The following is a 22,779-nucleotide window of genomic DNA, read 5'->3' as shown; positions in this document are numbered from 1 at the left end:
AAATTTCATTATTTTAGTTTTGTTTCTAGTTTATTTTTGTGTATGTAAAAGTAACCTAAAACATGACCTCTTCTCTAAATATAAATATATACCTGTAGGATAGTAAGAGAGTTCCTTGATCAACAGTAATAATAATAGAAATTGGACACAACCAACCACCCCATGCACTTGGTACCAATACCCATACAGGGACGAATAAATCCCATAAAGGAGAAAAAGGATTGTTTTTTGTTTGTTTTTTTTAATAATAGGTGTTTCAGACCCAACTCTCTTCATGATGCATCTTTGGTGTTGACACACAGATTTAGAGAAAAGGCCATGTTTTAGTTTTAGAGCACTTATTTATTTTTTTATTTTTTTGTTGGCACATTAGCTTCTGTGGCCATAATGCACCTCCCAAAGTTTTTGCACTACTCTGATTCAAGCCCGAGACAGGATTCGAACCCGCGACCTTTGGGTTGCCAGGCAGGTACTTTACCCACCCGGCTAGCCCGGTCGGCAGAGCACTTATATTTTAGTGTTTGGAAACATGACATGACTATAATTATGCTTCTTAAATTTTGCGATAAATGTTTAGAATGACTAAAATTGGATATTTCAGCAACAGGCAGGGGGAGATTAAACGTAAAAAATTGTTCAGATAGCAAAATGTCAGTGTTTGCTGAGGTAAAGTTTACATTGACTCACAGGAACATATTTCTCTTATCACTTTTCCAGAAATTTGTCTAGTGTTGCACTAATTTAAAAAAAAATAATAAATTCCTCAGAATAGGAATATTTTTCTATTTATTGACATCATCCTTTAAATGCAAAAAGTCACAAAATGCTATTCCTCTTTGGGTGTAGGTGGAAGGCTGTTTAAAAATAATTGCAATTAATTCAAGAAAATTAATAGCAGAAGTTATGAAACAGATTTTATTTTAGTGTACTTTAAAAGGTTAGTAAAAGAGGACTTATGTTTTAGTATTTGGTAATAATCCCATATTTACAACATTGAGTGTATTCCAGTGCATGTCCAAGAACTTCATGCATTTTACAGTATGAAGTGCTTGGACATGCACTGGAATTGAGCCTCTTAAATTTTGGGATAAATATCCTGAAAGATTCACTGGTCTTATTTTAGAAACAGGTTTTATTTTGGCATGCTTCAAGAGGTTAATAAAAGAGCACTTATATTTTAGTGTTTGGTAACATGACATGTACTATAATTATGCTTCTTAAATTTTGGAAAAAATATTTAGAACAGCTCACTGGTCTTGTTCTTCCTACTTGTGCATACCAGCATTAAACACCAAAAGTGGTTTCACATGTTCATAATTTCCTAGTTAAATGCATAATTATTAGTTATTACCAACGCCTACTGTCACAGCACACATAGTGCACTGATTTGAACCAACGTGCTGTCTTCAGTATTGTAATTTTTGATTTTGTGTGCTTGAGCATTGTGTTTTCTTGTCATTATTATTAAATGAATATGATTATCATAAAATTCAGTGAAATTCTCAATAGTGGCAATTCAAAACTGCTTAAAGTTATTTGCAGACAAAGAAACATTTTCACATGAAAGTATTTGTTTGTCATTAAGGAAAGAATAAAGTCTTAATGCCAGATCAAATGACCATAGTTGGATTTTATTTTTTTGGAAATGTTGTAGTTGTTGAAAAATGGCACCTTTTTTAACCCAGTGATGGGTGCATGTGACCAAAATTTGCTATGGCAGTTCATTAAATGTAAATAAAAGATTATCTGTTAGAGTGATAGCGTCAATTTTAGTATTCTCAATTATTGCACTTCCTTTTGATCTGCATCATTAATTGTTTTTTAATGAAGTTTGACCATAAAAAATTAAATTAACATTATTTCTTTTAATCTAATGTATACAAACATTAATCATGGTCTTCCTGTCCAATTCTGGCAGTGCACCTACTTGCATGAACAATTCAAGCACCAATACTGAAGAGCATGGGAGTTTTGTTTACACTTGCAAAAATGAAAAGTGCAAACATAAACTACTCTAGCACCAATTGTGAATGCATTAGTTTCAAAATACTGCTCATCTTAGCAGCATTAGGCTTCTCATGGCAACTTATGGCAATTTGTCTCATGGCAACACATTGTACCCCAATCAAAAAAGGGAGGTGAAGAGTTCAAACAAGAACAGCATGAACGTTCCAGTGGTGTTATTTTCTAAAAATATGTTTTCAGTATAAAAGAATGAATTGTTCACAATTCTGTTCATAATATATTGAAAGTGTAGGGTAGTGTCAAAATGTGAACAATTTTGAATTATTTCTTGCTGATAAAAAGTTTTAAAAACATATCATTTGAGGGGTGATGCATTCTGTAGTGTAATGGCCATTATGTGTTCACCATACAATTAAGGACTTTAATTTTTAAAATGCAAAAGACTGCTATCAATGTTAATATACACAGTGAACCAATTGGAAAACGAGACTGATGTTATGAGACAAGTGACTGCTGACAACTCTGACCCATGGCGTTATTACGTAAACTCAGCAAAATAAAATCCACTCTACTAAGGTTTACAAAACTGTTGTTAGCAACAGTTTTGTAAATGTAGAAACACTAAATTGGCAGGACACCGTCAGTGCTATATTGGACAGGCTACTTCTGCACAGTGATCAAAATCCACTGATTCCCCCAAGCATTGTTCTATTAGAAATAACAACTGTTCATGCCAATCTCTTGAAGACATGAAACTCTTTACCATGAGTGAACTGAAACCAGCCATCTCCAACATCAGAATCAAGAAATGTCTGGGCCTTAACTTAGTTGAAAACGTATTCATAATAAAACTTTTTGAAATAATGCCAGAAGTACTCATCAATTTATATAACAAAGCTTTATGGAAGAAATTTTTCCAGTTTTATGGAAAGCTAGCTTCAGATCTGATAGCCTACAGACCAATTTCATTGCTAGCAAATTTAGGAAAATCATTTGAAAGACTACTTGATCTGAGAATTATAAACTTGTTTGAAAACAGTAACCTAAATTCTCCCCGACAGTATCGGTTTAAAAAGGGAAAGTCTTGCGAAGGTGCCCTTGTGGATCTCGTCTATCGCATTGAGACCTCTCAGGCTGAATATGAATTGGCCATTTTTATTGACTTCAAGGGCACTTTCAAATCTCTGTGATGGGGAAAGCACCCTTGATAGACTCCTGAAGGAGTCTGTCAAGTTCCTCAAATGTTCCTCATTACATGGAACAGTTGCTCTTGACAACTGTTCCATGTAATTAGAAGATACTTTCAACACAGATATATCAAATTCAACTCAAAACAACAGTATCTAACAAGATAAGTCCCAGAGGGGTGTCCCCAAGGTTCTGTCGTAGCACCCATCATTTGGAATATAGTCCTAGACAGTTGGTTACTTCATAGATTTGATAAGACACACGCAATAGCATATGCTGACAATTTGACTCATTTTTGCAGCCAATCTTGCTTGGATCTTGAGTCCTGCACCAACATGGTGCTATCTAATCTTCTTGCTTGAGCAGCTACTAATAGGCTGAGTATATCTCCTTCAAAGATCAAGATGACAACTTTCAAGGGAAAATTTTACTATGGAAGACTTCAGCTCATTAAAATTAATGGCAGTTCCATCCCAATGGTCCCACAGCTTAAATATCTCAGAGTTATTGTGGATGACCAATTAAATTTTGTGGTCCAGTTGCCAGATTTTCATGAAATTTTATATTTAAGCTTTTTAAAAGTATTTTGTTAATCAATTCAAAATTTTGCTAAAATAAGACAAATATAAATCTGGTGGCAATTATTTCTTTTATTTCTTTTTTTTATTTTCTGTTTATACTCCGGCAAGACAACCAAGTCAGTAGAATTTATAATAAATCGCCAATACAAATATTTATCGTATTTAGTAGTCATGGGCTTGAACCCCGTACCACTCAAGGAACACATGCTATGCACTCTCGCTCCTGACCACTCAGCTACGTTTTTCCATACAGTTTGTACATAAAAAAGATTAAATGATTTAAATTAAATGTAATTTATGCATTCAATGTATACATTACATTAAGCTGGTATTCAGTTCAAACCAGAAGGTAACTATTTTTCTAATTTTAGAGATAAATGCAGTAATAGCCATGTGGTGTAGAGAAGCCCAAGGTCTGATTTTTAATTAATAATTATTATAATAATTAATTAAAAATAAATAGATAATAAAATAATAATTATTTGACTCTCTCTTTCCCCCACATAAACAGCTAAGCAGATTATGTCATATCTTTTGATTAAGAATCAATTCCAGCTGATAATACAGTTTTTGGAAATTCAGATTAATAGTTCAGTATCTGCTATTGTTGTCTGTTTCCCCTGCTCAACTTTAAAGGTTTATTAATTGCAATCTAGCCAATCCTTTGTATTTCCCCAAATTGCCAGCCCCACCACCCATGGAGATAGCTTATTCCAATAATTATCAACTCACTTGCCAAAGCTAAAGAAAATTTCCTGCAATACAGTCCTTCTCCGCCATAATTTGAATTTATGGCTGTTAGTTCTGGAATCATTTATAACAGTAAAAATTTCATCCTCATTTATTTTACTTTCTCTTCTCAGAGAATTATGCACCTTAATCAGGTCTTCTCTAAGGTGCCTAGTTGCCAAGCTTGTTATCCTATATATTTGAGGTCTTTCCTTTTGGCAATCTCACCAGGCACGTTGCCATCTTTGAACCTTTCAAGAAGCTTAATTTTCATTTTTTTTTCGGTACGGTATCTGTAGTTGAACACAGTATTCCAGGATGGGGTCTTACAATTGCCTTATACGGGGGGTGGGGGAGATTATGATCTACCTATCTCCACAAGCAAATGTTTGATAAATCATCAATAAGACACCATGGGCCTTACTTGCCACTTATCTACACCGTTCAGAAAACTTTATGTCCAACCATATTGTAACTCCCTTTCTTTCTCTACTGTTTGTAGTTTAACCCCACCAAGTGTACAAGTTATTTTGGGGTTGTTGTTCTCCAAGTGCAATACAGACCTTGCATTTTGCTGCATTAAAAGATAGCTGTTTCTGACTATCCTTGAAGTCTGTCTAAGTCATCATGAAGCTGCTCTGCTTGTTGTTAATTATTAATTACTATACCAATCTTTTCAGCACCTGCAAATTTTGACATCATTGCCTTTGTCCTTTCATTGATGTCATTTAAGAAAATCAAAAACAACAGTGGCTTCAGTACTTATATTAACCTAATCTGAAGAGTAACCATTAATCACAGTCCTCTGCCACCCACCCTTCAATCATCCTGTGATTCATCTAAGTATTTTATGTATGATTCCAATATCTTCCAGCTTATACAGTAACTTCTCTTGCATGACAAAGTGAAATGTTTTACTGAAATGCAAGTAGCACTTAATCTGTGAACCATCTAGTGATTTATTTTTGAAACAAACTTCAAAACCCACTATATCTTACTCATGTGCTAATAATGCCAAGTTGAATATTAACACATAGTGAATTGACTGTTAGTAAATTCATCATCTATTCATAAAATTCATGTAATTTCATCTGTGTAAACATATAGAGGTTTGGAATAAAGTGTTTAAATTAAATGTCAGTGATTTTTCTTCTATAATCTTTAGCACTTGTTCCACATAACTGGCCCAGATTTCATAGCTGATTATAATTTCAGATGAAAAGGAGTGTGAAGAATGCATTGAAATCTTAGATGAATTAGAAGAAATTGATGAAGAAGCTGACTTATTTGGTATTAGCTTTGTGAAAATTAGTGATGTTACTGCAGCTACAAAGTGGAATGTTCTCAATCTTCCAAGTCTAGTTTATTTTCGAAAAGCTGTTCCTGTTTTCTATGAAGGTGAGTTCTTATACTGTGCTATGAAACGCACCCAAAAATACTTGTGTGCAATGCTTGTATTTTATTTATTTCCCTTTTTTTGTAATATCTTTCACATCAAAGAGATACACACACACATACACCTGTATTATTCTTATTGTAATGAAAATTCACCAAAAATAATGATAAAAATGATAGCATTTTATAGTACAATTAAACATAAAAATAAGATGTACTGAAAAACTACTCAATGTTTGTTAGTATTCAGAAGACCACTTGTAGATTATATGGTGTCTCTTATTGATGAATTATACATTCTGTATAATGACCACAGCATTGAAGACAGCTCATATTTATCTCAAGGAATAGGCAGATATTCAGAGCAACTCTTATATAGATCCTTCAACATACTTGATGTTGTCTTTAAGTTATTCAAAGAATAGGATTATGATACATTGGTACACATTGCTCTTGCAATGTGTACCATGAGCATCACTTGGCAAGAGGCATGTGAAATGAAAATCATGTAAAAAGGTTTGGGAGAAATTTGAATTCAAGAAATGACATGATCTTGAAATTAAATCCTAGACACAGTGTTACTGATTGAGCAGTATACAGTTGATATATTTGCCATCTTGTTAAACCCACTGTCTATGAAATGCTAACTTGTGTGAACAGAAACAGCGAACGTTTCAGATTTGATCTTCCATCATTGTTTTCAATTCAGGATGGGAAACTGTTGCAGGAATAAAGATGTTAATAATACCATTTATAAGAATGATCTCACTTCATTAGTTCTTAATCTAAGATTGTTTCCATATGTAGTGAAACAAAAGGAATGGGGAAGGGGATTGCTGTTAATAGTGCAGCATTCTTCCATTGTGAATTTGTGTTCAGCTCAGTTGCTCCTCTTTGAGACTTTAGTGGTAAGAGCTAAGGTTGCTCATTCTTATCTTCTAGTGATATGTGTTGTGTTCTCCTGTCACTTCAGTTGTATTTGATGAACTTGGTTGATGATAGGTAACTGTGTCCCTCAGATGTCACCCTTAATATGGTAACTCTGTGTTTCTGGATATTGCTACTAGTTTGCTGAACAGATTTTTATTCTTGGTTGTGGGGAAAATCCCCCCCAATGCACAAAAGATGGGGCTTGCCTTAACAGAGTATTTGCTAACCTTTCTGCATCAGTATATTAAGTAATATTCAGTTTAGTTTTAATTTGTTTCACATCATTTGCCAATAGTGGTTGGTTGGTTTTCTTTGGTTGTTATTGCAACTAAACTACCTACCTCGCTTTTATATCACAAAAGACTTGTAATTTCTCCCAAATACTTAGAACTGGATTGATGAATTTTTATTTTTAATATTTTCATGGATTATCTGTTTTAATATTCTGCTTACTGATACATGGTTTTGAATTGCTTTGTAGGTTATGCTTAAAGTTTACTCAGTTTCTTGGATTAGCTAGTCTTCTTGAAATCCAAATTGGCAATTCTGTTTTTAGTAAAACAAATGTCAGGAACTTACCATTGGCTCTGTCATATTATTTATGTTTTTATCGTATTATTTGTGGTGGTTTTTTTTTTTTTTTTTTTTTTTGTAATCAGGCCCACACTATTTAATTTTGATATTGCCAAGAACAAAAAGAGGATTTTTCCCAAGTATGCTTTCATGTATTTAGTGTTTTTCTTTTGATTTAAACCGCCAAATAGATTGTCATATTTTTTGATTAAGAATCAGTCCAGCTGATGATACAGTTTTTGGCAACCGAAATTAATAGTTTTTTTTTTTTTTTTTTTTTTTTTATGAAAACCCCAAACACGAAAGGTATCAAAACCTATAGTACTTAGTACCGTTCATGGGTTGAAGGAGAAGTATGGGGGGGGGGGGATGCCGGAAACTTTGCTCTAGAGACTAAACATGGGTTTCACCACTTCAAGCCTCCAATAAGCAAAGTGGTGGTATTTCACCGGTTGATGAAAGTCATATATATATATATATATATATATAGTGAACTATTGTTCTTATCTCTTGACCATAAAATTTTCTCAATTGCTATCCTGATTTTTCAATGGCTGGATTCTGACCATATTCTAAATAGCTGCATTAAGATCGTAAATTTCTTCATTTTTGGAAATTTTGGTAGTTCTGTATAATTGGACTTAAATCCAAGCTGTAATGTATGTGGGTCAGAAATGGTATAGAGCAACTCCACTTTCAAAATACGGTAACTTGATCAGTCTGAATGATTTTTGATCTGTGCATACTCTCATCACTGCAGATTCTTAAAATGATAATACTTTATAGAGTTTAACCAGTCATATTTTTTCAGTTAGGCCATATTTCATTTACCCCTTGATATCTCTCACAGATCTACCAAAAGCAAAGATTCGGTCAGTTTTTGTCTTTTGTGTATGGCAGAATAAAAATAATCTTCATTACTTTTTTCATTGACATATCACATGACTTTGATGCTGTGGCAATTTCATCAGTGTAGTATATATATATATATATATATATATATATATATATATATATATATATATTTTTTTTTTTTTTAATTTAAAGTTTCCTTTTGAAGTTTTAGTGTTTTGCACAAGTAAAATATTATTATAATTGATTTTTATGGCCATTATACTAGGCCGTTCCGACTTAGCTCATTCTGTCTTGTTTTCTTCTGTTAATTTGTTTATTTTTTTCCCCAAACGAATTTGCAAAGGTGGTAATGTTTATGGGGGGTAAATGGGTGAAATGAGTAATTATAGACCTGTGAGCTTGAGTTTTGTTCCAGGAAAACTATTGAAGTCAGTGGTTAAAGAGATAATGAAGGAGAACCTGAATAGGAATGTAGTTATATGGCATTATTAGTTCATTATTATTATCAGTGTCAAAACAGATAATCTTTGGATTATCTGTTTTGACACTGATATATCCACTGATATTATGCATAATCCAAAGATTATCTGTTTGGATTGTCTGCAGCATGGATTTGTTAAGGGAAGATTTTGTCTGACTAATCTGATTGTATACTATGAAGTAGTAACAAAGGAAGTGGATGCAAAAGTTTTAGTATCAGTAGTGGCAATAATGCATGAAAACAAACTTATATAGCATCAGCCAAAAAAAAAAAAAAAAACACTTCCCATATCACCCAACCATTCCCTCTGATAGTTTGTCTAGCTCCTCCTTGAATTTACAAATTACCCACTTCAACAACACCAAATGGCAATTTGTTCCAACAATCAAATACCTGCTGACTGAAGACAAATTTCTGCACATCAATCCTACAACCATCCTTCCTCAGTTTCAATTTATGCCTCTTGGTGCATGTAATCTAAGCAGGAAAAAACATTTCATCATCATGGAGTCCTGGATCATTACATAGAACAGGACCAGGCATTGTCTGTCAAGAGCGAAGGTTGATGACGTTGTAGAGCAGATACCATCTTTTGAAGGTAGGAAGGTGATATTGTTGTACACGTTGACACTAATGACATTAAGATTAGGAGAACAGCGGAATTACTTAACAAGTACAGGTCAATGTTGAAAAAAAGCTGCGAGTTAGGATTGAATTTGAAAGTGTGCAATTCTGCCCCAAACACGATAGAAGGGAGTATATGATATGAGCCTTGTGGATCAGTTCAGCCCTGGAGACGTGCAAGGCCCATTGGGTAGAATTTTTCTCAGAATGGTGTGTGCTTGTTAACAGGAGAGGCTGCTTTTACGGGGATGGGATACACTTAAATAGAAAGTGTCCAAGACTATTTGCTGATGCTATTGGAATGCACAACAGCCTGGAAAACAATGTGCTGGCGATTTCAGGAACTGCTGGGAGTCATCAAGGAACAAGTAAATACAGCAGACTCTCGATTTACTGGGATCAGATTAACCGGGACACTTCAAGATTCCAAATTGGAAAAAAAAAAAAAAAAACAGAAATCATAAAATTCAAATAATAAATATGAAGGTATAACCAGATGTTTTGCAAATTATAAATAAGTGACAAGACATGGCATTATAAGTCATTATTGGGAGACTAGTGTACCTCTTATCTTGTAACCCCCGCTGTCGTCACGCCTGCCACTCAAAAAAAAAAAAAAAAAAAAAAAAAAAGAGAGGCCAAATGTTTAGTTTGCTTTAGTGCATTGCGTTGATTGTTGTGTTCCGTCACACTGCAAAAGGACACTTTTTTTTTGTTTTGTTATTTGTCAGAGATGTCGGATTTTTTTTTTTTTTTTTGTTTAGAAATCGCGAAAATGAAGGACAAATGCAAGAGTTGTGCTTTTAATTAAACAAAAACCTGATATTATTCAAAATCTTGAAAACAGTGGATCTGTTAATCTGGTGAGTATGGGCTTGGCAAACCCAGGGTCCTGAGCTGGATATCACCATACTTTTTATATAGGTTGCCAAATATTTTTCGATACAGTAAGAATAGGGGTGCGTTATACACCTAATGACTCTGATCAGTATAATGAACAACTGTGCAGTGAAATAGATTGGGCTAGTAAATCAGATTCTCTTATAATGGGATTTCACTTTCCAGATATTGACTGGAACTTGTGGGTTGGTCACTTGCACACTAGCAAGGCTTTTGTGGATTTATTGGGTGATTTTTTCCTACAGCAGCATGGTCGAAAGGCAATCAGATGGAGTAATACTCTTGATCTGATTATCAGTAGTGATTCTTCATGCATTAAGAATGTGCAGATAAAGGAACCACTAGGTAGCAGTGATCACAGTGTGCTGATGTGGGATTTACTCAAAGATGCACCTGCCATCAGGGGTAAAGGGAAGGGTTTTTGCTTTCATAAAGGTGACTGCAGTGGACTGAGACATTTTTAAATTGTATACAGTGGGACCAACTGATGATGTTACCAACAGCAAATTCTAAATGGGAAGCATTCAAAGAATTAATCTTGGAAGCTGGTAGGCGTTTCATACCAACTAAGAAATATTGTTCAAGGTTTAGGCCTAAATGGATGTCAGACGAACTAATGAGACTCATGGCAGAGAAGAAAAATGCATAGGATGCATATAAATTATCAGGTGACACAGAAGCCTATGGTAGATATAAGCTGGTCTGTAATCAAGTCACAAAGGAGGTTAGGCAGATTACAAGAAATTTTTGGCAATGGATGCAAAGAAAAACAGCAATGAGTTCTTTACTTATGTAAACTCTAGAAGGAAGGGGATAAATAGTACAGATTGGCCCAGTTAATATCAATGTTTAGATGGTTGATGATCCTGCTCAGGTAGCTGATAAACTGAATAAGTATTTTGCATCTACATTCACGCATGAGGATTTATTCAGGGAAAGGAATACCAGACATTTATCAAACTCTGGCAGGGAGCTAAATGGTTTTGTAATAACTGAGAGCAAAGTGGAAGAGAAATTGTTAAAGTTAAACATAAGAAAGGCACCTGAGGTGGATGGAATCTATCCAGTTGTATTAATGGAGGCAGCAAAGGAAGCAAGCAAACCCAAAGTCATAATTATCATAGCTTCCTTTGACTCAGGGGAGATCCCGATGGACTGGTCCCCATGGAAACATGACCCCAATTCGCAAAAGGGGATCAAAAGATGATACAAGTAATTACCAATCTGTTAGTTTAACTTTTGTTTCAGGGAAATTAATGAAGGCACTGGTTAAAGAAGTACTGCAAAATTATTCTTTGTATCCAGTTCCTTTGTGACCACAGCATGAGTTTGTTAATGGGAAGTCTTGTCTGACCAATTTTATTGGATACTATGATGTGGTCACAAAGGAACTGGATGCAAAAAATAATTTTGATATCATATACTTGGATTTTAGGAAAGCTTTCGATACGTTGCAAATTAGCATTAGTTGAGGCATATGATGCAAGAAAGCAAGCGTTATACAGCATCAGCAAAAAAAAAAAAAAACCTTCCCATTTCACCCATCCAGTCACTCCAAATGTTTCTCTAGTTCAGCCTTAAATTTATTTAAGCTATCAATGGGTGGAAGTCTGTTCCAGCAATCAACTACTCGCTGGCTAAAGGCAAATTTCCACACATCTATTCTACATTTACCTTTCCACAATTTGAATCTATGCCCCTCAGATTCTTAATCTGAGCAAACGGAAGTATCCCATAAGCATTGAGCTTACTCAAACCATTCAAGGCCTTATACACCTCGATCAGATCACCTCATAGAGGCCTAGTCTCCAGATGCTACATTTTTTTTTTTTTTTTTTTTTTTTTTTTTATGAAAACCCCAAACACGAAAGGTATCAAAACCTATAGTAATTAGTACCGTGCATGGGTTGGAGAAGTATGGAGGAGGGGGGGGTGCCGGAAACTTTGCTCTAGAGACTAAACATATGTTTCACCACCTCAAGCCTCCAATAAGCAAAGTGGTGGTATTTCACCAGTTGATGAAAGTCATCTACCACCTACAACTTGCAGAACGTAAGCTTTCCTTCGTAAATGCACCCCTTTATTCCTCTCACCAATCTTGTTGCGTTTCTCTGTACTCATTCTAGCAACTCTACATCTTCCTAAAGTAACGCCTCCGGACCTGTATACAATACTTAAGGTGGCCTGGCCACTGCCTTATACAAAAGGATAATCACCTCCTTGTCTCTGCTAGCAAAATTCCTATATATCATTGACAAAACTCCATGACCTGCTCTGACAGCCCTTCTGCACTGCTCAGAGAACTTCATATCTGACTGCACAATTACCCCTAGGTCTTTTTCATTCTCCACCTCTTTGTATTAGCACATGCTTCTTGATTAGACCGGGGTTCGAGCCCGTGCCCACCAAATACGAAGGATGTGGAAAGGTCAGGTAATGACCACCACATGTCCCCGGAGCAATATGGCCTTAGTTACTAATGCTCCTAAAAACCAAATAACAAACAAACAAACAAACCTCTTTGTGTAGTACCACACAGTTGGTATGTTTCTCTTGGGTTACTGCTACCCATATAGAGTACTTTGTATTTGTCAAGGTTAAACTTCAGTTGCCACTTCTCATCCCATATGCCTAACTTTTCTAGATCCTGTTGCAATAGCATACTGTCTTTACTGTCATTAACAACCCTGCCAACCTTAGTATCATCTGCAAACTTGGACATCAAGCCTGATATACCTTCATCAATATCACTGATAAATACACAAAACAACAATGGAGCCCAGCACCGAACCCTGGGGCACTCTGCCAAATAACATTAGTCCACGTAGAGCAGTGTCCATTTATTACCACTCTCTGCCATCTCCTGCTCAACCATCCCTTTATCCATTGCAGTAACTTTCCCATAATTCCATACTGCTCCAATTTGTACAGCTGGCTTTCATGTGCAACAGTATAAAAAGCTTTCCTGAAATCCAAGTATATGATATAAAAATTATTTTTTGTTTATCTTGTCTAGGTGATCCTGTATCACTTCTTTAACCAGTAATTCCATTATTTTCCCTGGAACAGAAGTTAAACTAATAGGTCTATAATTATGTGTGACCCTTTGAACCCCCTTTGTGAATTGGGGATACATTTGCACATCTCCAATCCATTAGGGGAGCTCCCCTAACTCGGAGGATGCTCTCATAATTATGGATAAGGGTTTGCTTACTTCCTTTGCTGTCAATTGGATAGATTCCATCTGCGCCAGGTGCCTTTTCTATGTTTAACTTCAACAATTTCTCCTCCGCTTCACTCTCAGTTACAAAATCACTTATCTCCTTGTTACACGATAAACTTCTGGCATTCCCCTCCTTGAATAACTCCTCGTGTGAATGTAGATGCAAAATACTCATTCAGTTTATCAGCTACTTGAGCAGGATCACCAATAGTCAAACCATCTTTATCAATTAAACCAATCTGGTTCGTCCTCTTCCTTCTAGAGTTTACATAAGTAAAGAACTCTTTACTGTTTTTCATTGACTCCTTTGCCAAAGATTTCTCGTAATCTGCCTTTGCCTGCCTAACCTTTGTGATTTGGTGGTAGTTACATCTTTGAGTAAATCCCACATCAGTACACTGTGATCACTGTCACCTAGTGATTCCTTTATCTGCAAATTCTTAATGCATGAATAATCACCTGATAATCAGATCAAGGGTATTATTCCCTCTGGTTGCCCCTCGATCGTGTTGCTGTAGAAAACAATCCTCCAATAAATCCACAAAAGTCTTTCTAGTGTGCGAGTGACCAACCCATAAGTTCCAGTCAATATCTGGAAAGTAAATATCCCCCATTACAAGACATTCGGATTTACTGGCCCATTCTATTTCTCTGCACAACTGTTCATTGTATTCATCAGAGTCATTAGGCCTATAACAAACTCCTACTCTCATTTTCCCTTTCCCAATGTTTAAGTCACACCAAACAGACTCAACATTGCACTGTCCACCCGTATCAACTGGAAGCACTTCTTTAGATTTTTTGTTTCTTAACTAACAGCATAAGCCCTCCTCGTTTCCCACCCTGTTCATCCTTCATGTACACATTGTACTCCTCAAATTCTAATTCTGCTCTGCTTATATCTATCTGACACCATGGCTCTGATATCCCAACAATATCTGCCTTTGATGTCTTGATCAGCAATTCAAATTCATCAATTTTATTTACTATACTTCTAGCATTAGCATACATGCACTTGTTCTTACTCTTAATTACCCAAACACAGCCCATGTATTTACTTGTTCAATGATGACTCCCAGCAGCTCTTGAAGTCCCCAGCAACTTGCCCTCTAGGCTTCTGCTCATTACAATAGAAGCAATGCAAGAATCACTTTCACCTCTGCCTGCAGCTACCATTAGTCTGTGAATTCCCCCAATCTAGCAGTATTCTGACCCACCCACCCAACACTGCCTCGATAGCATCGGCAAATATTCTTTCACCCTTTCTATTTAAGTGTCTCCCATCCCTGTAGAAGCAGTCTCTTCTGTTAGCAAGCACAGACCACGCAGAAAAAATTCTATCCCGTGAGCCTTGCACAATCTCTCCAGGACTGAATTGATTGACAAGGCTCTCGTCGTATATACCCCTCCTATCATGTCTGGGCAGAATCAGACACTTTTAAATTTAATTCAATATCTGGTAGGTTAAAATCCCCCATTACAAGACATTCTAATTTACTGGCCCATTCTATTTCTCTGCACAACTGTTCATTGTACTCATCAGAGTCATTAGGCATATAACATACTCCTACTCTCATTTTCCCTTTCCCAGTGTTTACATCACACCAAACACTCAACATTGCACTGTCCCCCCCCATGTCAATTGGATGCACTTCTTTAGATTTTGTGTGTTTCTTAACTATCAGCATAACCCCTCCTCCCTCCCTACCCGATCTGTCCTTTCTGTACACATTGTACTGCATGTGGCTACCATTAATCTTTTAGTCTGTGAATCCCCCCCCAATCTAGTAGTTTTCCAACCCACTTAACACTGCCTCGATAGTATCAGCAAATATTCTTGCACCCTTTCTGTTTAAGTGTATCTCATCCCTGTAGAAGCAGTCTCTTCTGTTAGCAAGCACAGACCACGCTGAAAAAATTCTATCCCGTGAGCCTTGCACAATCTCTCCAGGACCGAATTGATTGACAAGGCTCTCATCGTATATACCCCTCCTGTCATGTCTGGGCAGAATCAGACACTTTCAAATTTAATTCAATATCTGGGAGGTTAAAATCCCGCATTACAAGACATTCTGATTTACTGGCCCATTCTGTTTCTCTGCACAACTGTTCATTGTACTCATCAGAGTCATTAGGCATATAACATACTCCTACTCTCATTTTCCCTTTCCCAGTGTTTACGTCACACCAAACACTCAACATTGCACTGTCCCCCCCATGTCAATTGGATGCACTTCTTTAGATTTTGTGTGTTTAACTATCAGCATAACCCCTCCTCCCTCTCTACCCGATCTGTCCTTTCTGTACACATTGTACTGCATGTGGCTACCATTAATCTTTTAGTCTGTGAATCCCCCCCCCAATCTAGTAGTTTTCCAACCCACTTAACACTGCCTCGATAGTATCAGCAAATATTCTTGCATCCTTTCTATTTAAGTATATCTCATCCCTGTAGATGCAGTCTCTCCTATTAGCAAGCACAGACCACGCTGAAAAATATTCTATTCCGTGAGCCTTGCACAATCTCTCCAGGGCGAATTGATTGACAAATATTGACCTGTACAATTGATTGTACAGGTCAATATTTGACCTGTACTTGTGAAGTAAATCGGCAGATCACTTACTGTTAAGGTTATTAGTGCCAACGTGTACAACAATATCACCATGGATGACTACTGTACAAATTGGAGCAATATGGCATCAAGGGCAAATTGCTACTATGGATAAAGGGATGGTTGAGTGGGAGAAGACAGATTATGGTAATAAATGGACACTGCTTTTTGCGGACTAATGTTATTAGTGAAGTCCCCAGGGTTGGGTTCATTGTTATTTTTTGTATTTATTAACAATATTGATGAAAATATATCAGGCTTAATGTTCAAGTTTGTAGATGATATGAAGGTTAGCAGGGTTGTTAATGACACTAGCGACAGTAACGGGTTATAGAAAATTCTTTGGCCTTGCCATCAACCTCAAGAAATCTAAATATATCATCTTCTCTGTAGGTCATAAAACTCCTGCTCTTTGTCCCATTATTGATGGACACCAGCTCACTCCTTCACCTTCTATCCTATTCTTAGGTGTTACCCTTGACTCAAAGCTTAGCTTTTCAGACCATATTTCCCCTCTCCACATAAAATCACTCAGGGCAATTTGGAATCTAAAAATGGATCTCCATTATAATGAATTGCATTAAAGCCTGTTTGGTGTCTGTACTCTGCTATGCCTCTATGGCCCTTATATCCTCCTTCCACAAAATTCAGAGTATTGAATACTGTGTTCTGAAATAGGCCATTGGATGGTCTAACCAGCTGCAAACCTTGTAGCCAGATATTAATGTGATCCCAAATCTGATTACCTAAGTTAATAAACATTTCAAGTTGCCAATTCTGATTCTATATGCAGTGAGTTTACTGATAAGATCACATTAATATTTGAGAATATATTGGCTGGAGAATCTCTATAGATCATTTAGGAACAAATATTGACTGGAGTTTGGGGGCTGGTCACTCACACACTAGCAAGGCTTTTGTGGATTTATTGGATGATTGTTTTCTACATCAGCATGTTCGGGAGGCAACTAGAGGGAGGAATACTCTTGATTTGATTATCAGCAGTGATTCTTCATGCATTAAGAATCTGCAGATAAATGAACCACTAGGTGGCAGTGATCACAGTGTGCTGAAGTGGGATTTACTCAAAGAGGTAACTACCATTAGGGATAAAGGGAAAGGTTATTGCTTTCTTAAAGGCGACTACGATGGACTGAGACAGTATTTAAATTCTATACAGTGGGACCAACTGATGATGTTACCAACAGCAAATGCAAAATGGGAAGCATTCAAAGAACTTATCTTGGAAGCTACTAGGCTTTACATACCAACTAAGAAATATTGTTCAAGGTAAATGGATGTCAGATGAACTAATGAGGCATATCGCAGAGAAGAAAAATGCATGGGATACTTACAAATTAACACATGACACAGAAGCCTATGATAGATACAAGTTGATCTGTAACCAAGTTACAGAGGAGATTAGGCAGGCGAAGGCAGAGTACGAGAAATCTTTGGCAAGGGATGCAAAGAAAAACAGCAAAGAGTTCTTTACTTATGTAAACTCTAGAAGGAAGGGGATGAATCAGATTGGTCCACTTGATATCGATGGGTCAACTGTTGATGATCCTGCTCAGGTAGCTAACAAACTCAATGAATATTTTGCATCGACATTCACACATGAGGAATTATTTAGCGAGGGGAAAGCCAGAGGTGTATGCAACTCTAGCAGTAAGCTAGAGAATCTTGTAATAACTGAGAGTAAAGTGGAGGAGAAACTGTTGAAGATAAACACAAGAAAGGCACCCGGGGTGGATGGGATCTATCCAGTTATATTAAAGGAGGCAGCAGAGGAAGTAAGCAAACCCTTAGCCATAATTATGAGAGCTTCCTTGGACTCAGGGGAGGTACCCGCAGACTGGAGATGTGCAAATGTGACCCCAATTCACAAAGGAGGATCAAAGGCTGACACAAGCAATTATAGACCTGTGAGTTTAACTTCTGTTCCAGGAAAATTAATGGAGGCACTAGTTAAAGAAGCACTGCAGAATCATTTAGACAAGACTTCAGTTATAGCTCAGACACAGCATGGTTTTGTTAAGGGGAAGTCTTGCCTGATCAATTTGATTGGATACTATGATGCAGTCACAAAAGAACTGGATGCAGGGAATAACTTTGATATTATATACTTGGATCTTAGAAAGGCTTTTGATACTGTAGCACATAGAAGACTGCTGCACAAAGTGGAGCAGTGTGACATTGGAGGCAAATTGCTGCTGTGGATAAAGGGGTGGCTGAGGGGGAGAAGACAGAGAGTGGTAATCAATGGACACTGCTCATCGTGGACTAATGTTATTAGTGGAGTCCCTCAGGGCTCAGTGTCTGGTCCATTATTGTTTTCTGTATTCATAAATGATATTGATGATGGTATATCAAGCTTAATGTCGAAGTTTGCAGACAATACAAAGGTAGGCAAGGTTGTCAAGGACACTACTGACACTATGCTGCTGCAACAGGATCTGGAAAGGTTGAGCAGATGGGCTGAGAGGTGGCAAATGAAGTTTAACATTGACAAATGTAAAGTACTACACATGGGAAACAGCAACCCCAGAGCAACGTATCAACTCTGTGGTACTACACTGACAGTGGTAGAGAATGAAAGGGACCCGGGGGTGGTTTTGCAGGCAGATATGAAGTTCTCTGAGCAGTGCAGACGGGCTGCAAGAGTAGCTCATGGTGTATTGTCAATGATAAATAGGAATTTTTCTAGCAGGGATAAGGAGGTGATTATTCCCTTGTATAAGGCAATGGTCAGGCCACACCTAGAGTACTGTATACAGGTCTAGAGGCCTCATTTCAAGAAGGATGTAGAGCTGCTGGAACGAGTACAGAGAAGGGCAACAAGATTAGTGAATGGAACAAAGGGGTGCTCTTACGAAGAAAGGCAAATTACAGTGTCTGGAGACTAGGCACCAGCGAGGTGATCTGATAGAGGTGTATAAAGCATTGAATGGTTTGAGCATGCTCAATGCTGATGGGATTCTTCCTCTCGCTCAGAATAATCACCTGAGAGGGCATAAATTCAAATTGAGGAAAGACAGATGTAGGATAGACGTGCGGAAATTTGCCTTTAGCCAGCGAGTGGTTGGTTGGTGAAACCGACTTCCATCCCTTGTCGTGGAAGTTGATAGCCTAAATAAGTTTAAGGCTCAGCTGGACAGGTATTTTGAACGAACAGAGGGGTGAAGTGGAAGTGGTTTTTTTTTTTTTGGCTGATGCTGCATAAGCTTGCTTTCTTGCATCAAATGCCTCTACTAATGCTAATGCTAATGCTAACAACCTAAACCTCTGCTCTGCTCTGACGTCAACAGAATAAAATCACTAAACATTCTTTCCATATGCAATAATTAGCATCTTCAAGGAGTCTATTATCAATCTGGATTTGTGGAAGTCAGCACTAACTACGGGTAAAAATTTGTACCACCTGGAAGACGTGAGCAGTTTTTTTGGAAGATTTATTGTTGTAACCTGCAGGGCTCTGAATCTGTGAACTTAATAATTTTCTTTAATCTTCAGTTATCTGAACAATACTTGTTTTAAGCGAATTGTTTAAGTTTTTCTCTGCATTAGGAGCTCACCTGCCTGCAATTGTGAATTAGTGATTTTTCCCTCCCAGCAGAGTGGTGGGGAAGGGAGGTTGTTATTAAACCTGTTCAGTTAAATATATATAAAAATATTGCATTACTTCTAATGTGTATAAACCTGAATGTACTTTTTATTTCAGGAGACCTGAGTTATGCAGAAAGAGTTTTGGATTGGCTAACTAGTCTGGATATGATTGAACTGAAGAATGAAATTGAAGAAGTAAACAGGAAGATGTTTGATAAGCTACTTCAAGAAAATGACTTCTTAGTAGTTTATTTCTGTAAGAATATATACCAAAATATTATATTTTTTGTTCAAATGCTATATATGTATTATAAAACCAATTTATTATAATGATAATTCGTTATATAGAAATGTTGGTTGGAAATATGCAATCATTTTGTTTTGCAATGGTTTATATATGTAAAAAGTGAAAAATATTTGGATGCATGTATTTTTAATCATTTAACTATCATTAATCCAGCTGACCTTTGAATTTCCCCAAACTGTCAGCCTCTACAACCCATGTAAGTAACTTATTCCAGTAATTTATAACTCACTGGCTAAAATAAAACTTCCTGTAATCCAATCTAAACATCTACCACAGTAACTTGAAATTATGGCCCCTAGTTCTAGAATCATTTATAACTGTGAAAATTTCATCCTCATTCATTTTACTTATGCCTCTCAGAGCCTTAAACACCTCAATCAAGTCTCCTCTAAGGTTGCCTAGTTTCCAAGCTCTGCAACCCATGTATTCAAAGTCTTTCCTCGTATGGACACCCTTTTGCCGATCTCACCATGTGAGTTACCCACCTTTGTACTCTTTCAAGAAGCACAATGTTTTTCTTTAGGTGCAGTCTCCATACTTGAACACAGTATCCCAAATGTGGTCTAACAATAGCCGTATATAATGGGATTATGAAGTCCTTATCTCTACTAGCAAATGTTCAATAAATCATCGAATCCCTTTCCTCTTCTACCGGCTATAGTTCAACTCCACCAAGTGTATATTTTGGGGTTACTGTTCCCCAGGTGTAATACCATACACTTTGCTGAATTAAAGCATAGCTGCCATTTTTCTCACCACCCCTGAAGTCTAGGTCACTCTGAAGAAGCTCTGCTTGGTGGTGATCATTAACTACTCTACCAATCTTTACATCATCTGCAAATTTATACATCATGCCCTCTATCCCTTCATCAATGTCATTTATAAAATCAAAAACAACAGTGATCCTTGGGGGAACTCCACTTCTTACATCAACCCAATCTGAGAAATAACCATTTATCACAACCCTCTGACTCCTTCCCTGAAGCCATCCATCTATCCATCTAAGGATTTTCACTGTGATTCCAACCTGTTCTAGCTTATAAAGTAACTGCTCGTGTGAGTCTGAATCAACTTTGCTAAAATTCAAATAAACAATGTCGAAATTATTCCCTGAGTCCAGCTTTTGGGTGACCCTGCCAAATTAGCTAACCAGATTAGTTAATCGTGATTTTCCCTTTACAAAACCATGCTCAGTAACTTTCAGAATTCCATTTCTATCTGAATGATCCATCCTGAATTTCACCCTTGATCATTGTCCCCAATATGGTATGAATGTATCATATTGATCATATGATACATATCATATGATATATTCCCTTGATAAGGCAATGGTTAGGCCACATCTTGAGTACTGTATACAGGTCTGGAGGCCTCATTTCAAGAAGGATGTAGAGCTGCTGGAACGGGTACAGAGAAGGGCAACAAGATTAGTGAATAGAACAAAGGGTTGCTCTTACGAAGAAAGGCTTAAGTTTTGCAAATTACAGAGTCTGGAGACTAGGCACCGGCGAGGTGATCTGATAGAGGTGTATAAGGCTTTGAATGGTTTGAGCATGCTCAATGCCAATGGGATTCTTCATCTTGCTCAGAATAATCAGCTCAGAGGGCATAAATTCAAATTGAGGAAGTACAGATATCGGATAGATGTGCGGAAATTTGCCTTTGGCCAACGGGTGGTTGGTTGGTGGAACCGACTTCCATCACTTATTGTTGAAGTTGATAGCCTTAAACAAATTTAAGGCTCAACTGGACAGGTATTTTGAGCGAATGGAGGAGTGAAATGGGAGTGGTGTGTTTTTTTTTGTTTTTTTTTTTTTGGCTGATGCTGAATAAGCTTGCTTTCTTGCATCATATGCCTCTACTAATGCTAATGCGATATGTATAACTGTTGTGACTGTGATTAGTGGGTGTATATGCTGAGTATATGCATTACAGAGGTTTTTTTTTTTTTTTATTGTTTCTAATAGTTTTGACTGATCTTTGTCAATTTTTTTCAAGATCCATTGCCAAAAGCTAGGTGCCAGCTTGGGGATGAGAGGGGTGGGGACTGTATTCTAAAAAAAAAAAAAAAACCTTCTGGAACTAGCATTTACTTCGCTTTCTATATGAATTTAATACCTGTTTGCTTTAAATTCATATAATGCAAACCTCATGTTGCTGTATTGAATGGTCCATAAAAAAGCACAAGACATGTTAAAATTGCCAAGTCATTCCCTGAGTTAAAATTAGCATTAGCATTTCATTTGCTCCAAATGTTAGTCTAGTTCTGACTTCAATTTATTTAACCTGTCAGCTTCTACAACAACAGATGGAAGTTTTTTCCAGCAATCAACCACATGCTGGCTAAAGGCAAACTTTTGCACATCTGTTCTACAATTGTCTTTCCTCAATTTGAATTTACGTAGTCTTTCCTCAATTTGAATTTACGTAGTCTTTCCTCAATTTGAATTTATGTAGTCTTTCCTCAATTTGAATTTATTTAGTCTTTCCTCAATTTGAATTTATTTAGTCTTTCCTCAATTTGAATTTATGTAGTCTTTCCTCAATTTGAATTTGTGTACCCTCAGGTGGTTAATCTAGGTAAGTGGAAGAATCCCATCAGCATTGCACTTGCTCAAACCATTCAAGGCCTTATACACCTCAATCAGATCGCCTCACAGGTGAGCAACCTTTTGTTCCATTCACTAATCTTGTTGCCCTTCTCTACTCATTCTAGCAGCTCTACATCCTACCTAAAATGAGACCACCAGACCTGTGTACAGTACTCAAGGTATAGCCTGACCATTCCCTTATACAAGGGGATAATC

At 36.9% G+C, this 22,779-nt stretch overlaps 1 protein-coding gene across 1 annotated transcript in view; it reads left to right on the top strand.

The window, feature by feature from the left end:
• Positions 1–22,779, top strand: part of LOC150091328 (uncharacterized) — a 693,262-nt gene that overhangs the window by 600,065 nt on the left and 70,418 nt on the right. The window contains exons 30-31 of the mRNA XM_090375165.1: positions 5,679–5,861; positions 19,781–19,921. Coding sequence (XP_090231291.1) covers positions 5,679–5,861; positions 19,781–19,921 — 324 coding nt within the window. The remainder of the gene's footprint in view (positions 1–5,678; positions 5,862–19,780; positions 19,922–22,779) is intronic.

The sequence above is a fragment of the Mastigoproctus giganteus genome, chromosome 1, assembly GCF_048544385.1.
Source record: "Mastigoproctus giganteus isolate SK-2022 chromosome 1, ASM4854438v1, whole genome shotgun sequence".
In the NCBI taxonomy this organism is placed as follows: domain Eukaryota; kingdom Metazoa; phylum Arthropoda; class Arachnida; order Uropygi; family Thelyphonidae; genus Mastigoproctus; species Mastigoproctus giganteus.
The sequence above is the reverse complement of the archived record's forward strand: the minus strand, read 5'-3'. Positions and strand labels throughout refer to the sequence as shown.